The sequence below is a fragment of the Loxodonta africana genome, chromosome 11 (genome assembly GCF_030014295.1).
Source record: "Loxodonta africana isolate mLoxAfr1 chromosome 11, mLoxAfr1.hap2, whole genome shotgun sequence".
In the NCBI taxonomy this organism is placed as follows: Eukaryota; Metazoa; Chordata; class Mammalia; order Proboscidea; family Elephantidae; genus Loxodonta; species Loxodonta africana.
The window spans coordinates 13,086,878-13,105,986 of record NC_087352.1 but is presented as its reverse complement, the minus strand read 5'-3'; the positions used below and the strand labels follow the sequence as shown (position 1 = coordinate 13,105,986).

The 19,109-nt window shown below is 48.1% G+C and overlaps 1 protein-coding gene and 1 non-coding gene across 2 annotated transcripts in view; one reads left to right on the top strand and one right to left on the bottom strand.

The window, feature by feature from the left end:
* Positions 1-895: 895 nt before the first annotated feature.
* Positions 896-19,109, bottom strand: part of PPP5C (protein phosphatase 5 catalytic subunit) — a 32,077-nt gene continuing 13,863 nt past the window's right edge. Inside the window, exons 3-13 of the mRNA XM_064293856.1 lie at positions 17,683-17,830; positions 16,853-16,974; positions 6,646-6,711; positions 6,185-6,283; positions 5,284-5,389; positions 4,337-4,479; positions 4,123-4,210; positions 3,180-3,220; positions 2,891-3,069; positions 1,693-1,774; positions 896-1,495 (exon numbers count right to left, since the gene is read on the bottom strand). Of these exons, the coding sequence (XP_064149926.1) occupies positions 1,433-1,495; positions 1,693-1,774; positions 2,891-3,069; positions 3,180-3,220; positions 4,123-4,210; positions 4,337-4,479; positions 5,284-5,389; positions 6,185-6,283; positions 6,646-6,711; positions 16,853-16,974; positions 17,683-17,830 (1,137 nt within the window). The 3' untranslated portion in view covers positions 896-1,432. The remainder of the gene's footprint in view (positions 1,496-1,692; positions 1,775-2,890; positions 3,070-3,179; positions 3,221-4,122; positions 4,211-4,336; positions 4,480-5,283; positions 5,390-6,184; positions 6,284-6,645; positions 6,712-16,852; positions 16,975-17,682; positions 17,831-19,109) is intronic.
* Positions 9,823-9,929, top strand: LOC111749649 (U6 spliceosomal RNA). The gene has a single exon (XR_002784850.1). It is a non-coding gene; the product is annotated as a U6 spliceosomal RNA (small nuclear RNA).

The following is a 19,109-nucleotide window of genomic DNA, read 5'->3' as shown; positions in this document are numbered from 1 at the left end:
AGCTCAGAATTGAGAATAGAAATCTCACCAGGGAGCCAAAGCCAGGTGGAACAGCCTGAATGGGATGTATTGTCACTTTTGAAAGGGAATAAAAGGGATGAGAGAAAGGACCATCTGGTCTTCGTTGCCAACTGCAAGTTTCGGCCTCATTGCTTAATGTAAAGAACCAAAACTGGGCCTTCCTGAGAGGGGTTGCTGTTCCTGTTAGCTGCTGTCGCGTCTATTCTGACTCACGATGGCCCTATATGTGCAGAACAGAACTGCTCTGCTGGGTTCTCAAGGCTGTGACCTTTGAGAAGCAGACTGCCAGGCCTGTCTTTCATGGCGCCTCTGGCTGGTTTCAAACCACCAACCTTTTGGCTAGTCATCGAGCACTTAACCGTTTGTTGTGCCCAGAGAAGTCCCCCCAGTCCTGGCAATGCCCTCGGTGCGCCAATGAACTTGGGCTGCTGAGGGCAGGGGCGGCACTGAGCAGGGGCTGAGTGGGATACTCACTGGACAGAACGGGCAGAGGACTCGGTGAGGAGGGTCTTCCAGCTCCCACTCCTGCCTGGCCCTGCTGGCCCATTCTGGGCCTCAGTCTCCCCACACACACAACCACCTGCTGACAGGGGATTTCCTACCCTAGGTGGCATCAGAACTCTCTCTCTGGGGCCTACCACAACCACAAACACAGAAATGGGCTGGCTTTGGGGGGGATCTCTGAGCACCCAGATACAGGACCCCTCAGCTGCTGTGTCCACCTCCCACCCTTGACCAGACCCCTCAGCCTCTTTCTCCCCAAAAACCTGGCCAGTTCCACTTCCTCTATCCTGGGGCTCCAAGAGAAAAAGGACGGGGGCACTGCTGGTTCCCTGTCCCCCTGGATCTCCGGAGGAAATGGGAACCCCGGCCACTCCACTATCCGGAGACAGGCTGACTTACAATAATGACTTTATTTTAACATATTTAATTACAGACATAAAATAGCTGGAGAAGGGGGTGGGCCCCAGCCTAGCCCCACCCTGGGGCTACCAGGAAGGGGGCTGCAGGTGAGGCCTCCCTGATGACCCTCCTTCCGGGGGGTCTTCCTATGGCAGGGGCCCTATTGCTTTAGCGGGGGGAGGAACCATGCAAACGAGAGGGGCAGGGAAGCCTCGTGGCCCCCATCCACCCCGAGGCTGGCTTCCCCCCAGAATGCCCGGGCTGTGCCCCCCCCGACCCCGGCCTCTCCACCTCCTTCCTCTTTGTCCAGGGAGCTGATCCTCTGGCCAGCCCTCTGCTCTGCCCCCCACCCCCTCTGCAAACCTAAAGGGGGAATAAATACAAACTTTACAAAGTAAAAGGGGGTCCAACGTTGCCCTTGGGGCCGGGCCTGCTCTGTCCCCCGGCCTGGTCCGGGGTCCGTGGGAAGCGGAGGGCCCTGGGATGCAGGCCTCCCTCTCTGGACTCCTCACATCATTCCTAACTGCAGCAGCGTGTTGGCATAGGCCATGGGCTTGACGTTGGGATGAGGCTGTGGAGCAGGGTAGGCAGGGCAGACAGAAAGACACAGAAACAGGCTGACTTCAGGGGGATCTCTGAGCACCCAGATGCAGGAAACCCACCCCCCGCCCCCAAAGCTGCTGTGCCCACCCCCCTTGACCAGGCCTCTCAGCCTCTTCCTCCTAGGTCCGGGCAGAGACGTACAGGGACCTGAGGGCAGGAACTCACCACTGCTGTGAACTGGTGGAACTGGGGCCGCAGGTCAGAGCCCCGGAGGTGGATGTACGAAGCTTTATTCCCCATCTGGTCACTGCAGAGACAGGGCCAGAGTGGGCAGTGTGGTCAGGGGCTGGGTGGGGCTGCAGGACAGGAGGAGAAGGAAGGGCCAAGCAGAGAGGAAGAGGGGCAGTCGAGGGGAGGAGCCCTGAGGAGGCTGATGATGGAGAGTGGAGAGCCAGAAGGGAGAGGGAAGACACAGAGATGGAGACCACAACAGACAATGACGGAAACAGAGACAGAGATCTTGAGACAGCCAAAATGATGGAGACAGAAGAGGACGTAGATGGACAGAGAGACCGAGACGGGAGAAAAGATGACTGGGGGAGAGAAAAATTCAGACGAAAGAGAATGGGCCCAGAGGGCACAGGCAGGAGGAAGGGATAAAAGGAAGAGGTGAGAGAAGCAGACAGGGGAAGGAGGTGAGGGAGGGTGCGGCAGGCCAGGTGCACTACAGAGCAGGGGGCACACACACCCTTGAAGCAGGACTCTCGCCAAAACCTAGACTCAGATGGGATCGTGCCTCCAGCTCTAACAGCCAGTGCCCAGGAAGTACAGGGGACAGGGGAATGTGGCAAAGGGCACTATGGGGCTATGTAAGCTGAGTCCAGAGCGCAGGACCCCCTGCAGGATAAATGACCTGGTTCCTTCAACAAATCAATGCCAGTGGGGAGAAAAAGAGGTGCAGGGAGCTTACAGATTCAGAGACTGAAAAATGTGCCCCTGGTTTGGGTTCTGCCTTGAAGAAATCAACCAAGGAAAGACGCTTTATACAAAAGCAGAATGAAGAAACGGAGCTCTGGCTGGAGTCAGATGGTGGAAAGGGGTTACTGCCCACGTTTTAAAGGTGGGGTAAGGGGGTCATGGTTATGTTAAGAAAGAAGTTCTGTTCTTTATGAAGCACAATGAGGTGTCCATGGACAAATGAGAAGCTGCCTGGGCTTTGCTCTGAAATAAGCCATAGTTTGGGGTGGGAGTGGTGGGAGCCGACAGATTGGCCCTGAGGTGATAACCAGGGCAGGTGGAGATGGCAATAATGGGGTTCATTAAACTATTTTATCTGTATCTTTGAAATTTTTCATTAAAAAAACAAAGAAAAGGCCTGTGGGCTGGGGCTGGGGAGGAGAGGCCGTGGGAGGCGGGGACGCACCAGTAGTTGGGGGCAGAGAAGACGGTGACGCAGCGGCCACCGTGTGCCACCTCATAGCCCTCGGCCTTGACCTCGTGGCTGCGGATGATGTAGTCCAGGTGGTTCTCCTCCAGGAAGGCCTTGGTGACGTCAGGCCCGAACTGGCAGCTCACACCTCGCTTGCTGACGGAGCGTCCGTTCTGGGACAGGTGGGGTAGACAGGAGCTCAGAGTGGCTATCTGTCAGCCCTGCCCTGCCTGCTGCCCACAGCCCACACCTACTGGCCCGGCCCACCCTCCCAGGCACTCACCTGCGGCTGCGGGTCTGACCAGAGCAGGTCACACATGGGACCTGCGGGGAGTGGAAGGGGTGTCAGAGCACATCAGGGACATTCCAGGGATGCCTGCCAACCCTTTCCCTGGGGTGGGTATTCATAGGCCACCCCAAGACCCTGCCCACCACCCAGCCTGGGTCAGGGTAGGCAGGGGACACCTGTGCAGAATGCACTCCAGACCCACTAGCTGGGGTCCTGAACTGGCCGCAGTGAAGGCAGCAGCCTCCCCAAGGGTCCCCCCCACCATCCCCTTCAAGCCATCATCACCCCACAGCCAGAAGGTGTTTTTCACATCACAACTCAGACCAGGTCTCTCTCCTGCTCAAAGCTTCCTGTGGCTCCCATCACTTTAAGAATAAAGACCAAACTCCTCACTGGGCCCAGAAGGCTCATTGTGACCTGGCCTGTTAACCAACATCCAACATCAACTCCCCTGAACTGCCACCTGCTCTCCCTGAAAACCTCTGTGCCAACTGCCGCCTACTCCTCCCACCTGCAAGTGCTCTGCTGTGTCAATCCTCTGCACATCCGGAGCCCTTCCCAGGCTCGGTGCAGCTCAAACATCACCTCCCCAACCACCCATCTCACACAGTCCTAAGCACAGCCTGCTCACACTATGTGTGAGTGACTGAGTGTCAGTGTGTGTGTCCTCCATAGACTTCTCACAGTTGTGTGTGTGCACGGGACTATGCCAGTGTGTCAGCAGCTGGGCTCAAGAGCGAACAGATGACCATGGTTACTGACATCCCTCCAGGGAGGTGCACCGACCCCAGGAACAGATGAGGGACAGAGCTCATGGGTGCAACTGAACCTGTGGCCAGGTGGGATCACAGCTGAGGTCTGAGCCCACGAGGTCCTCTGCTCTGAGAACGTGGGCCCCATGAAGGGCAGGGCTGCCCACCCGGCCCCACCCACTCACCTGAGTCTGGGGGCTGCCGATTTCGCTCAATCTTCCGAATATCATCCAGGGTGATGCCATCTTCACTGAACAAGCCCCCATGCATGATCTGGGGGTGGGGGCACTGTGAGGGGAGGAGCCATCTGCACCCCAGCCCCCAACCCCCTTCCCCAGGGGGTGCCATCCCTGGCCACTGCGCAGGTGGCGGTGGGGTGGGGCCCACTGCCATCCTCACCAGCACTTTGCCATTGATACACTGGGCCAGCGGGAGCCATTCGAACACCTCGCTGAACAGCTCGTACATCTGGGCTGTGTACTTGGCCTTCACCTCGCCCTCGAAGCCGTAGATCTGGTTCATGTTGTCTGTCTCATGATTGCCTGGCCGACAGCGGGACAGAAGCGGACTTTAGCCTCCAGGCCCCCAGGGCACCTTCAGCATCCCTTAGTCAGGCCTGGGACCCAAGGCCCCCAGGGACATTCATGCACCAGCTCACACCCTTCACAGAAATAGGACGTGTGCACCCGGTGAGGTGTGTTGTGTTCCCACTGTGTCCCCATGGCTGGACGGCTGGTCACAGAGCCGGCTTAGTGGCTCAAGAAACCTAAAGGGTGGAGTCCACCCAGAGGTGCCCTGGAAGAAAGGCCTGGCAAGCTTCCAAACACTCAGCCACTGGAAACCCTAGAGAGCACAGTTCTACTCTGCTACACATGGGGGCACCACGAGTCGGAATCAACTCAACAGCAACTGGTTTCATTTTCCTTCCTCCTCTAGGAAGTGGGCGTAACGGCCCTGGAGCCTCAGGGCCCTGGTGAGGGTATGGGAGGAAGGGAACAGCCCCAAGGATGACAGTACCTTCTGTAACTGTTTCCTCAGTTACTGTTCCATACCCTTGTACAGTTTAGACAAAAGGCGTCCCTTCGAGACCCCTGACTGCCACCTGCTGGGAAGGGGCCATAATCCACATGTCTATCCCTGCCGTGTGCGGGTGAGCGCTGCTCCCCCAGTGATACCGTCCCATAGCGCACGGCCTGCCCCGCCTCACATGGCGGCCTGTGCCCAGGCTCGGTGGGCCCACAGATCCCCGCCCGCACTTGCCAGAAGGAAAAACAGAGGCTCCGAGGGGAAGCAAGTGCCCCGCTCGGCCCCACATGGCCCCCCAGAGCCCGCCACCTCCCGCTCACCTCGAAGTAGGTGGAAGTGATCTGGGTACAGGAGCTTAAAGCCGAAAAGGGTGAGGATCACTTCTACGGAGAAGGAGCCGCGGTCCACAAAGTCACCATTAAATATCTGCCCCGCTAAGGAAAACACAGAGGCGGCTGCCTTGCCATGCCCCAACTTCCTGTCAGCACCTCCTGAAGAGCTGGGAATGGCACGAGGGCACGGGGGAGGGGCCAGGCCTCAGTCCCTTCCTCGCCATGTGGAGGGCCTCTGAGGACAGTGCTGAGGTCCTAATCTGGCCTGGGGGAAGCACTGGGTGGTCAGCTCACCATGAATACGGGCCCAAAGCCACAGTGGAGATGGGGTATGGGTCCTCCTACCCAGCCCTGTCTTGGCCTAGTGGCCCCACAGTGACCATTTATCAAGCAAATATCACATTAGCAAATACTTACACAGCACCACCTGTGGCCTGTCCTTAGTCCTCACATGTACTGACTCACGTAATCCTCACAATAACCCCGCGAGGCAGGCCCTATTATCAACATTTTATAAACGGGGAAACCAAGGCACCAAGCAGCAAAGGAACTGGTGAACAGGTGGTACATAGCAAAGCCAGGACGGAACCCAGGTAGGGCAGTGCCAGGTGCTGTGTGTAAGTGGTCTAACAGCCCCATTTTACAGACAAAGAAAAGGCCCAGAAAGACTGAGCCGCCTACCCAAGGCCACACAGCATATGGGGACTGGTCCACAAGGCCAGCCTGCTGCCCACCCACACCGTGGTGCCTGGGCAGCCACTCAAGGCGTTTCCTTTCACACGCTCATGGCTTTTTCTCTGGCAGGGTCCCTCTCCCTCCTGCACCCTAAATCCAAGTGTGTGTGTGGGGGTAAGACAGAAAAAGGGTCTGCTCTTCTGAGAAAGGATACGTAGGGGTTGGTCTCAGAGGGTAAACCGTTGAGTTCAAATATGTTGAGAAGGTCATAGAACTGGCCGTGGGTGTCCCCGCACACTGTAATCTTCTCTGTCTGGAAGAAAAGAGGCCACGGGAGAGGGAGGGGCCCAGAGACAGACATGGGGAGGAGGCAGAGGAGAGCAGAGAGGCCAAGAGGTCACGGCAGACCAAGAAAGACCATGTGAGAGACACAGTGGGGGACAGAGATGTGATGAGGGCAGGACAGAGACCAAGAGGCCAGGAAGGAGCGACATCAGGAGGAAAGACACAGTGGGGGGTGGGGAGAGATGTCCCAGGGCAGGGAAAGGGTGGGGGGGAGAGCAGACCAAGACAGGTGAATCGGTGAGGTCCTGGGCTCCGTGGCCCTGCCCCAGCCAGGGAGCCCCTACCTGCCCCCCTACCTGCTGTTCCCACAAACCACCCCGCGGCACGCACCTCTTTGAGTGTAGTCTCCACGAGCGTGCTCAGCTTTGAGAGGACTTCTTTGACCTGTACCAGAATCTGGAAGGCAGGGCGGGCTATGAGTGGGGCTGGATGGAGGGCCCATCACCCACCCAAATGCCCAAGAGATGCCCCTGGGCTGGGGGCAGGGAGAGGGTGGGGCATGGGGGACCAGAGAGGTTGGTGGCCCCTAAGCTGTATTCTGAGCGACCTAATGCAACACTTAAACATCGGGATTGCTTCACACGAAAATCCGCTGTGTGCCATCGAGTTGACTGCGGCTCATAGTGGCCCCATATGACAGAATGGAGCTGCCAATAGGGTTTCCTAGGCTGTAATCTTTAGGACTGTGAGCACAGCGCAGGACCAGGCAGTGTTTTGTTCTGTTGTACACAGGATTGCTATCAGTCAGAATCGACATGACAGTACCTAACAACAACTATCTTTATGGGAGCAGATCACCAGGTCTTTTCTCCGGAACAAGGAGCCACTGGGCAGGTTTGAACCATCAACCTTTAGGTTAGCAGCCAAGCGCTTAACTGTTTGCACCACCAGGGCTCCTAGACTCTTAGCTTCTCTAAAATAATCAACATCATGAGGAAACACACAGATGGATCTAGATTATAGCGCATTTTATGTAACAATTGCCCAGACACTTGTAAATGCCAGTATCATCAAAGACTCCTAAAAAAGTCTGTAAGGCTGTTCTAGATTAAGAGACTAAGAAGACAAAAGAACAACATGCAATATTTGATTTATTTCCATGGATTCTGGATTAAAAGAAACAAACAGCTAAAAAGGATGTTTTAGGGACAACTGGGGGAAATCAGAATATATCTCTGAAAACGTGCATAGTATCATTTTTTACATATTGAAGATGGCCTTGACAATGTCATGAATATTTGCCAGTGTTTGCATTTTTTAATTACCTTCAGCAAAATTTTACTTGCGTATGGTATTAATGATATTGTTCAATAATTTCCACATTCTGCTGGATCACCTTTCTTTGGAACGAGCACAAATACAGATCTCTTCCAGTTAGTTGCCCAGGTAGCTCTCTTCCAAATTTCTTGGCACAGACGAGTGAGCACTTCCAGCACTGCATCCATTTGTTGAAACATCTCAACTGGTATTCTGTCAATTCCTGCAGCTGTTTTTTTCGCTAGTGCCTTCAGTGCAGCTTGGACTCCTTCCTTCAGTATCTTTGGTTCTCGATCATACGCTACCTCCTGCAATGGCTGAACATTGACCAAATCTTTTTGGTGCCACGACTCTGTACTTCTTCCATCTTCTTTTGATGCTCCCTGCGTTGTTCAATATTTTGCCCATAGATTTCTTCAATGTTCCAACTTGAGGCTTGAATTTTTCTTCAGTTCTTTCAGCTTGAAAAATGCCGAACATGTTCTTCCCTTGTGGTTTTCTAACTCCAGGCCTTTGCACATGTCATTATACTACTTTGTCTTCTCGAGTTGCCTTTTGGCATCTTCTGTTCAGCTCTTTTACTTCAACATTTCTTCTGTTCAGTTTAGCTACTCTATGTTCCAGAGCAAGTTTCAGAGTCTCTTCTGACATCCATTTTGGGTCTTTTCTTTCTTTCCTGTCTTTTTAATGACCTTCTACTTTCTTCATGTATGATGTCCTTGATGTCATTCCACAACTAGCCTGGTCTTCGCTCATTAGTGTTCAATACATCAAATCTACCCTTGAGATGGTCTCTAAATTCAGGTGGGATATTCTCAAGGTCAGACTCTGGTTCTTGTGGACTTGTTCTAATGTTCTTCAGCTTCAACTTAACTTGCATATGAGCAACTGATGGTCTGTTCCACAGTTGCCCCCTGGCCTTGCTCTGACTTGACTGATACAGAGCTTTTCCACAGTCTCTTTCTACGGATGTAGTCAGTTTGACTCCTGCGTATTCCATCCTGCAAGGTCCACGTGTATGGTCATGTTTATGTTTTTGAAAAAATGTATTTGCAATGAATAAGTCGTTGGTCTTGCAAAATTCTATCCTGCAATCTCCAGAGTCATTTCTACCACCAAGGCCATATTTTCCAACCACTGATACTTCGCTTCCAACTTTTGCATTCCAATCACCAGTAATTATCAAAGCATCTTGGGTGCATGTCTGATCAATTTCAGAAGGCAGAAGTTAGTAAAAATCTTCAACTTCTTCATCTTTGGCATTAGTTGCTGGTGGGTAAATTTCAATAATATTCATATTATCCGATCTTCCTTGTAGGCATGTGGATATTATCCTACACTGACAGCACTGTACTTCAGGACAGATCTTGAAATGTTCTTTTTGACAATGAATGTGAAGCTATTCCTCTTCAAGCTGTCATTCCCGGCATAGCAGACCATATGACTGTCTGATTTAAAATGCCCAATACCAGTCCATTCCAGTTCACTAATGCCTAGGATATCTATCTTTGTGTTCCATTTCTGACCTACATATATAAGTAGACTTCAATCCATTGTACTGCCAGAGATAAAGGGGGACATTTCATACGGAACAAAGGGTCATTCATCAAAAAAGCATAACGATCCTGGATGTGTGTATACCTAATAAAAGAGGTTCAAAATATATGAAGCAAAAATTGACAGACCTACAGCGAGAAACAGGCAAACCCAAAAGCATAGTTGGAGACTTTAACAATCCTCTCTCAATAACTGATTGAACAATTAGAAAAAAATACTAAGGATATAAAAGATTTTTAACAGTGGTATCAACCAACCTGACCTAACTGACATTTATAGAACCCTATACAGAACCTATGAACTGCAAAATATATATTATTTTCCAGTGCTCACTGCATAGTCACAAAACAGAGCTAGAAATAGCAGTAAATTGAATCATACTGAGTAAGCAGAACTACTTTTATTCAACAATGTACTCATCAAACACCACCATTATGAAAATGAACAGACACACCAGAGACTAGGAAAATATTTGCAAACACTTATACCCGACAAAGGATCACATCTAGAACACATAAAGAATCCTACAAATCAACAATAAAAAGACAAATAACCCAATTAAAAAATGAGCAAAAGACTTGAACACTTCACAAAAGATACATGAATGGTCAACAAGCATGTGAAAAAGTTCAACATTATTAGTAATTAGGGAAATGTAAATTAAAATCACAATCATTAAAAAAAAAAAAATCAGTGCTCTCTTCGGCAGCACATATACTAAAATTGGAACAATACAGAGAAGATTAGCATGGCCCCTGCGGAAGGATGACACGCAAATTCGTGAAGCGTTCCATATTTTTAAAACATTTACAGATAAACACAAGCTTAGAGAATTTGCAAAAACCAAACCAAAGCTACAAGAATTACTAAAGGAAATTGTTTGGTCAGAAAATCAATAATATCAGATACCAACACAACACAAGGTCATAGAACAGAACATCCTGATATCAAGTCAAATAGGGAAATCACAAAAACAAATTAAGATTAATTTTAAAAAGAAAAAAACGCTCAAAACAGGGAATCATTGAAGTCATTATGTAAAAGATCACAATGATCAAAAAGAGGGACTAAATACAGGAGGCATAGATCTTCCATATGGAGAGGAAAACAAGGCGATATAGGACGATACAAGTTAGGTTTTTACTTAGAAAAATAGGGGTAAATATTAAGGTAGCCACAAAGAGGTCTAACAATTCCATAATTCAAAATAAAAACCAAGAAAAACATAATGACTCAGCGAACATAAATTGAACTACTATGAAAATGAGGAACACACAATTTACAAAGAAAAACGTCTCAGCACAAAAAAGTAAGTGGAAAAATGAAATTGTCAACAACACACACAAAAAGGCATCAAAACGACAGCACTAAACTCATACTTTTCTATAATTACGCTGAATGTAAACTGACTAAATGCACCAATAAAGAGACAGAGTGTCTCAGACTGGATAAAGAAACAAGGTCCGTCTATATACTGCCTATAAGAGACACACCTTAGGCTTAGAGACACAAACAAACTAAAACTCAAAGGATGGAAAAAAATATATCAAGCAAACAACAATCAAAAAAGAGCAGGACTGACAATATTAATTTCTGACAAAATAGACTTTAAAGTTAAATCTACCACAAAGGTTAAAGAAGGACACTACATAATGATTAAAGGAACAATTTACCAAGAAGATATAATCATATTAAATATTTATGCACCCAATGACAGGGCTGCAAGATACATAAAACAAACTTCAACAGAACTGAAAAGTGAGATAGACACCTCCACAATTATAGTAGGAGACTTCAACACACCACTTTTGGAGAAGGATAGGACTTCCAGTAAGAAGCTCAATAGAGACACGGAAGACCTAAGTGCTACGATCACCCAACTTGACCTCATAGACTTATACAGAACACTCCACCCAACAGCTGCAAAGTATACTTTTTTTTCTAGTACACATGGAACATTCTTTAGAATAGATCACATATTAGGTCATAAAGCAAACCTTTGCAGAATCCACAACATCGAAATATTACAAAGCATCTTCTCAGACCACAAAACCATAAATGTAGAGATCAATAACAGAAAAATCAGGGAAAAGAAATCAAATACTTGGAAACTGAACAATACCCTGCTCAAAAAAGACTAGGTTATAGAAGACATTAAGGAGGGAATAAAGAAATTCATAGAATGCAACGAGAATGAAAACACTTCCTATCAAAACCTCTGGGACACAGCAAAAGCAGTGCTCAGATGTCAATTTATATCGATAAATGCACACATACAAAAAGAAGAAAGAGCCAAAATCAGAGCACTGTCCCTACAACTTGAACAAATAGAAAGCGAGCAACAAAAGAATCCATCAAGCACCAGAAGAGAATAATAAAAATTAGAGCTGAACCAAATGAATTAGAGAGCAGAAAAACAATTGAAAGAATTAACAAAGCCAAAAGCTGGTTCTTTGAAAAAATTAACAAAATTGATAAACCACTGGCCAGACTGACTAAAGAAATACAGGAAAGGAAACAACCCGAATAAGAAACGAGATGGGCCATATCACAACAGACCCAAATGAAATTAAAAGAATCATATCAGATTATTATGAAAAATTGTACTCTAACAAATTTGCAAACCTAGAAGAAATGGATGAATTCCTAGAAAAACACTACCTACCTAAACTAACACAATCAGAAGTAGAACAACTAAATAGACCCATAACAAAAAAAGAGATTGAAACGGTAATCAAAACACTCCCCCCAAAAAAAGGCCCTGGCCCGGACAGCTTCAGTGCAGAATTCTACCAAACTTTCAGAGAAGAGTTAACACCACTACTACTAAAGGTATTTCAAAGCATAGAAAATGACGGAATACTACCTAACTCATTCTATGAAGCCAGCATAGCCCTGATAACAAAACCAGGTAAAGACACCACAAAAAAAGAATTACACACCTATATTCCTCATGAACATAGATGCAAAAATCCTCAACAAAGTTCTAGCCAACAGAATTCAACAACATATCAAAAAAATAATTGACCACGACCAAGTGGGATTTATACCAGGTATGCAAGGTTGGTTCAATATTAGAGAAACCTTTAATGTAATCCACCATATAAATAAAACAAAAGACAAAAACCACATGATCTTATCAATTGATGCAGAAAAGACATTTGACAAAGTCCAACACCCATTTATGGTAAAAACTCTCAGCAAAATAGGAATTGAAGGAAAATTCCTCATCATAATAAAGGGCATCTATACAAAGCCAACAGCCAACATCATTCTAAATGGAGAGAGCCTGAAAGCATTTCCCTTGAGAAGGGGAACCAGACAAGGATGCCCTTTATCACCGCTCTTATTCAACATTGTGCTAGAGGTCCTAGCCAGAGCAATTAGGCTAGACAAAGAAATAAAGGGCATCCGGATTGGCAAGGAAGAAGTAAAATTATCTCTATTTGCAGATGACATGATCGTATACACAGAAAACCCTAAGGAATCCTCCAGAAAACTACTGAAACTAATAGAAGAGTTTGGCAGAGTCTCAGGTTATAAGATAAACATACAAAAATCACTTGGATTCCTCTACATCAACAAAAAGAACATCAAAGAGGAAATCACCAAATCAATACCATTCACAGTAGCCCCCAAGAAGATAAATACTTTGTAATAAATCTTACCAAAGATGTAAAAGACCTATACAAAGAAAACTACAAAGTACCACTGCAAGAAACTAAGAGGGAACTACATAAAGTAGAAAAACATACCTTGCTCTTGGATAGAAAGGCTTAACAAAGCAAAAATGTCTATCCTACCAAAAGCCATCTATATATACAATGCACTTCTGATCCAAATTCCAACGACATTTTTTAATGTGATGGAGATACAAATCACCAACTTCATATGGAAGGGAAAGAAGCCCCAGATAAGTAAAGCATTACTGAAAAAGAAGAAGAAAGTGGCAGGCCTCACTCTACCTGATTTTAGAACATATTATACAGCCACAGTAGTCAAAACAGCCTGGTACTGGTACAACAGACACATAGACCAATGGAACAGAATTGAGAACCCAGATATAAATCCATCCACATATGGGCAGCCGATATTTGACAAAGGCCCAGTGTCAGTTAAATGGGGAAAAGAGAGTCTTTTTAACAAATGGTGCTGGCATAACTGGATATCCTTTCGCAAAAAAATGAAACAGGACCCATACCTCACACCATGCACAAAAACTAACTCCAAGTGGGTCAAAGACCTAAACATAAAGACTAAAACGATAAAGATCATGGAAGATAAAATAGGGACAATGTTAGAAGCCCTAACACAAGGCATAAACAGAATACAAAACATTACTAAAAATGATGAAGAGAAACTAGATAACTGGGAGCTCCTAAAAATCAAACACCTATGCTCATCTAAAGACTTCACCAAAAGAGTAAAAAGACCACCTACAGACTAGGAAAAAATTTTCAGCTATGACATCTCCGACCAGCGCCTGATCTCTAAAATCTATATGATTCTGTTAAAACTCAACCACAAAAAGACAAACAACCCAATTAAAAATTGGGCAAAGGATATGAACACGCACTTCACTAAAGAAGATATTCAGGCGGCTAACAGATACATGAGAAAATGCTCTCGATCATTAGCCATTAGAGAAATGCAAATTAAAACCACAATGAAATTCCATCTCACTCCAACAAGGCTGGCATTAATCCAAAAAACACAAAATAATAAATGTTGGAGAGGCTGTGGAGAGACTGGAACTCTTATACACTGCTGGTGGGAATGTAAAATGGTACAACCACTTTGGAAATCTATCTGGCGCTTCCTTAAAAAGTTAGATATAGAACTACCATACAACCCAGAAATCCCACTCCTTGGAATATATCCTAGAGAAATAAGAGCCTTTACATGAAGAGATATATGCACACCCATGTTTATGGCAGCACTGTTTACAATAGCAAAAAGATGGAAGCAACCAAGGTGTCCATCAACGGATGAATGGATAAATAAATTATGGTATATTCACACAATGGAATACTACGCATCGATAAAGAACAGTGAGGAATTTGTGAAACATTTCATAACATGGAGGAACCTGGAAGGCATTATGCTGAGTGAAATTAGTCAGATGCAAAAGGACAAATATTGTATAAGATCACTATTATAAGATCTTGAGAAATAGTTTAAACTGAGAAGAACATATTCTTTTGTGGTTACGAGGGGGGTAGGGAGGGAGGGTGGGAGAGGGTTATTTGCTGATTAGTTAGTAGATAAGAACCACTTTAGGTGAAGGGAAGGACCATACTCAATACACAGAAGGTCAGCTCAACTGGACTGGACAAAAGCAAAGCAGTTTCTGGGATAAACTGAATGCTTCGAAGGTCAGCGGAGCAAGGGCGGGGGTTTGGGGACTATGGCTTCAGGGGACATCTAAGTCAATTGGCAAAATAAATTCTATTAAAAAACATTCTGCATCCCACTTTGAAGTGTGGCATCTGGGGTCTTAAATGCTAACGAGCGGCCATCTAAGATGCATCAATTTGTCTCAACCCACCTGGATCAAAGGAGAATGAAGAACACCAAGGTCACAAGATAAGTATGAGCCCAAAAGACAGAAAGGGCCACATGAACTAGAGACTTACATCATCCTGAAACCAGAAGAACTAGTTGGTGCCCGACCACAATAGATGACTGCCCTGACAGGGAGCACAACAGAGATCCCCCAAGGGAGAAGAACAGTGGGATGCAGACCCCAAATTCTCATACAGAGACCAGACTTAATGGTCTGACTGAGACTAGAAGAATCCCGGCGGTCATGGTCCCCAAACCTTCTGTTGACCCAGGATAGGAACCATCCCCGAAGACAACTTATCAGACATGGAAGGGACTGGACAATGGGTTGGAGAGAGATGCTGATGAGGAGTGAGCTACTTGTATCAGGTGGACACTTGAGACTGTGTTGGCATCTCCTGTCTGGAGGGGAGATAGGAGGGTAGAGAGGGTTAGAAACTGGCAAAACGGTCACAAAAGGAGAGACTGGAATGAGGGAGCAGGCTGACTCATTAGGGGGCGAGTAAATGGGAGTACGTAGTAAGGTGTATATAAGTTTATATGTGAGAGACTGACTTGATTTGTAAACTTTCACTTAAAGCACAACAAAAATTATTAAAAAAAAAAATCACAGTGAGATACCATCTCATATCCACTGAAATGACTGAAATAGAAAACTGACAACAACAAATGTTGGCAAGGATATGGAGCAACTGGAACTCTAATACGCTGCTGTTGGAACTGTAAGATGGTACAACCACTTTGGAGAGCTGGTTTGTATTTCTCATAAACATAAATCTACTCTATGACCCACCAATTTCACGCCTAAGTATTTATGGACCCATGAGAAATGTTCACAAAAAGACTTGTACAAAAAAGTTTGTAGCAGCTTTATTATAAAAGCTAAAAATTGAAAATAATCCAAATGTCCATCGGCAAGGGACTGCATAAATAAATCGTGATCTATTCACACAAGGGAATACTACTCAGGAGTGAAAAGGGATGAACTCCTGATACATGCAACATACATGCATGAATCTCTCAAACATTATGTTGAGTGAAAGAAGCCAGACACAAAAGAATGTAATCTTGTACAACATTTATGTGAAGCTGAAGAACAGGCAAAATTAATATATGGTGGTCAAATAAATCAGACCAATGGCTGCCTCTGGGGTGGAGACTGACTGGAAAGGGACACGAGGGAATTTTCTGGAAGACGGAAATGTTCTGTAACTCTCTTTGGGCAGTGGTTACAAGGGTATATAAAAGTATGTGAATTATACTTCAATTAAAAAACAACCAGGAAATCTGGATATTCCTCCTCCTCTGTCTTCTCATCAATGTGGTCGCCATAACAGCTCATCAGTCAAGGGTGCTAACTACATGCCAAATACTGTTCTAAGTACTTGACATGGATTAAATCTAGTCAATCCTCACAACAGCTCTAGGTGGAGGTACTATGAGCATCCTCAGCATACAGAGGAGAAAATCCAGGCACAGAGAGGTGAAGCCACGTGCCCATGGTTGCACAGGTAGTGAGTAGAAGAGCTGAGATTTGAAGGCAGGCCATCTGGCTCCTTCATAAAAGCAGACCCCACTGCTCCCTAAATCCTCCCCACCACCTGCCATGCTCCTTGATGCCTCCTGCCTGTCAGCCAACTCACAGGAGGTGGTGGACCCCATCAGTTTCCTCACCGCTCTGAGATGTGACAGCAGAGAGCAGAGCGTCTCATCCAGACAGGACACTAGAACCCAAGTCTCAACCAGCTCACCTCACGGGGGCCACAGGGGAAGTATCAGCCACCAAGTCCCAAACAACCTGCAGAACTGCTGTTTCCTCACCTTTGACCCTGGTCAAGTTAACCAACCCTTCTGGCTCTCCGTCCCGGCACCTGTGAAATGGCAGTACCCGCCACCTCATCAAACTGCTGCGGGCACTGGATGCGATCATGCAGTAGCCCCTCTGCATGGTGCCCGGCACACCACACACTCAACAAATGTTAGCTATTGTTGCCACCTTTCTCTTCCATTTTGCTATCAGGGAAACTGAGGCTCAGTGCCCACGGCCTCAGAGGGCATCTGCCCTTGGGGCTGAGTCTAGGCTCTGCCAGCATTGCAATGCTGTCCTGGGGTTACAGGCGTTTGCAGTACCTGTTCGGTACCTATTAGCTGATGTTACCTGGTAGGCACACTTCCGGTGCAGTTTCTTCTGATCCTTGTACCACTGCATGAGCTCTTTCATGAAGGTGATTGTCACTCTGCCGTCCTCGAGCTTGGGCCCACTGTACTCGTCCTCGATGGCTGGTGTGTAAATGGGGGAACAAGAGTCAGTGGCCACAGCCATTGTGAGGGTGGGAAGGGCAGGACCGGCTTCCAGGGACTGGGCAGACAGTCCTGGACACACACAGGTCAGGAGAGGGACGGAGCGAGTGAGGAGTCCACTCTCCAGTTAGGTCCTCTCGTGGCCCCTCCTTTCCTGGTCTGACTCAGAGAGACCCTCCCTTTCTAGTGTATCCTCCCCTTCCATCGCCCCTCTCCCCTCACCCTGTCTGATTCTGTAGCACTATTTACTCCTTGGCTGACTCGATCACTCCCCACTAGAACATCAGCACCACGAGGGCAGGGGCTGTTTGGCTCACAGCTGCATCCCCAGTGCCTGGAACAGTGCTTGGCATGCAGTGGGTGCTCAGTAATTATTTGCAGAACGAATGACCGGATAACCCACTGAGGGTCGTCCAGGGGTGAATCAGCTGCAGGAGGCCTGGGCACAGAGGCCAGTAGGGAGGTTGGGCCTGAGGGGGGGTCAGAGCGGTGACAGGGTTAGGGCTCTCACCCAATCAGGGGCACTCGAGCCCAGCTCTGGCCCGTGCAGCTCCCAGGAATGCACCTGAAGGAGCCACCCTGAGCATGCCCCACCCAGTGTGCATGGGGAGCAGAGAGGCCCAGGTCAGGGGCGGCAGGTTCTGGGCCAGAGTGCTGGGCATGGCAGGACACCCAGGCTTGACTCACTCATGCTCTCGATGTCCAGCGAGTCCACGACGGAGCGCTTGTGCTCATCACCCGCAATGGCCCGCTCGAAAGCCTTCTGCTTCACGATCTTGTTGCACTCCTGGTATTTCATTTTAGCATCTTTGTCATGGGGCTTCACCTTCACCACCTGGGCAGGTAGGTGGCGGGGGGGTGGGGTGGAGAGACATCAGTGCTCAGGCCCAATCTCCCCTCCCTCTCCATCTCCAGTTCCAGGGGCCCAGGGGCCAGCCCACCTGTGGCACGGAGCAGTCAGGAGCAGGGAGGCGGCGGCCCAGGAGTAGGGACACAGAGGCCAGGCCACCCCGGCACCACGTGCCAGTGCTGTAGCCCTGGGCACGTTTAATCTCCAAGCCTCCGTTTCTGCACCCCAAAACTGGGCGTGACAACAGAGCTGCCCACACAGAGCTGCTGTGATGACTAAATGAGTCAGTCCACACAAGTGCTTCTTAATGACTCAGAGCCCAGACTACCGTTAGAATAAAAACCACCGTCTGAGCACCATGGCTCTGCTTTGGGTGCCTTCTGGGACCCAGAACAGGTGTCAGAATGAGCGTGTGCTCAGGCGTGGTCAACAGGAGCCCACCTTCCTGACATTACTATTGTTCACCATTATCACTGTTATTACCAAGGGAGGTGGGAGTCTCGGAGGAAAGAGTGGGCCAGGTCTAAAGTCACAATGAACAGCTCAGACTCATCCAGTCGGCCCAGGACTTGCTGGCTGACCTGGAGTCTCTGAGCCCCAGCTTCCTCATCTACTGTGTTGTTGGTAGCTGCCGTCCAGTCAGCCCTGACTCATGGCGACCCCATGCACAACAGAACAAAACGCTGCCCAGTTCTGCACCATCCCGTGACTGGTTGCTGACCGGACCGCTGTGATCCACAGGGATTTCACCAGCTGATTTTCCAAAGGAGGTCACCAGGCCTTTCTTCCTAGTCTTAGTCTAGAAGCTCCGCTGAAAACCTGTTCAGCATCACAGCAACACGCCAGCTTCCACTGACATAGGGGTAGTGGCTGCACATGAGATGCACTGGCTGGGAATCTAACCGGACCTCCGGCGTGGAAGGCAAGAATTCTACCACTGAACCACCACCACCCTCCTCCTTCTATAAAATGGGAGCAGTAAGCGGCCCCACCCACCAGCGCTGCTAGGAGGATCAGGTAAAGAATGCAGGACCTGGCATTCACACAGTAGGGCTCGGCAGGCTGCAGCCAGCACTGACTGGTGGCCCAACCCTCACTCAACGTCCAGCTCTCGGAGAACCCCAGGACAAACGACTTCCCTCCATTTCCTCTGAAGAGAAGTGAAGACTGTGGGCCACAGAGCCAGGCCACCTGGTTCAAACCCCAGCTCCGCCAATTAGTAGTTGAGTAACCTAGGGCAAGTGAGTTCGCCTCTCTGCATCTC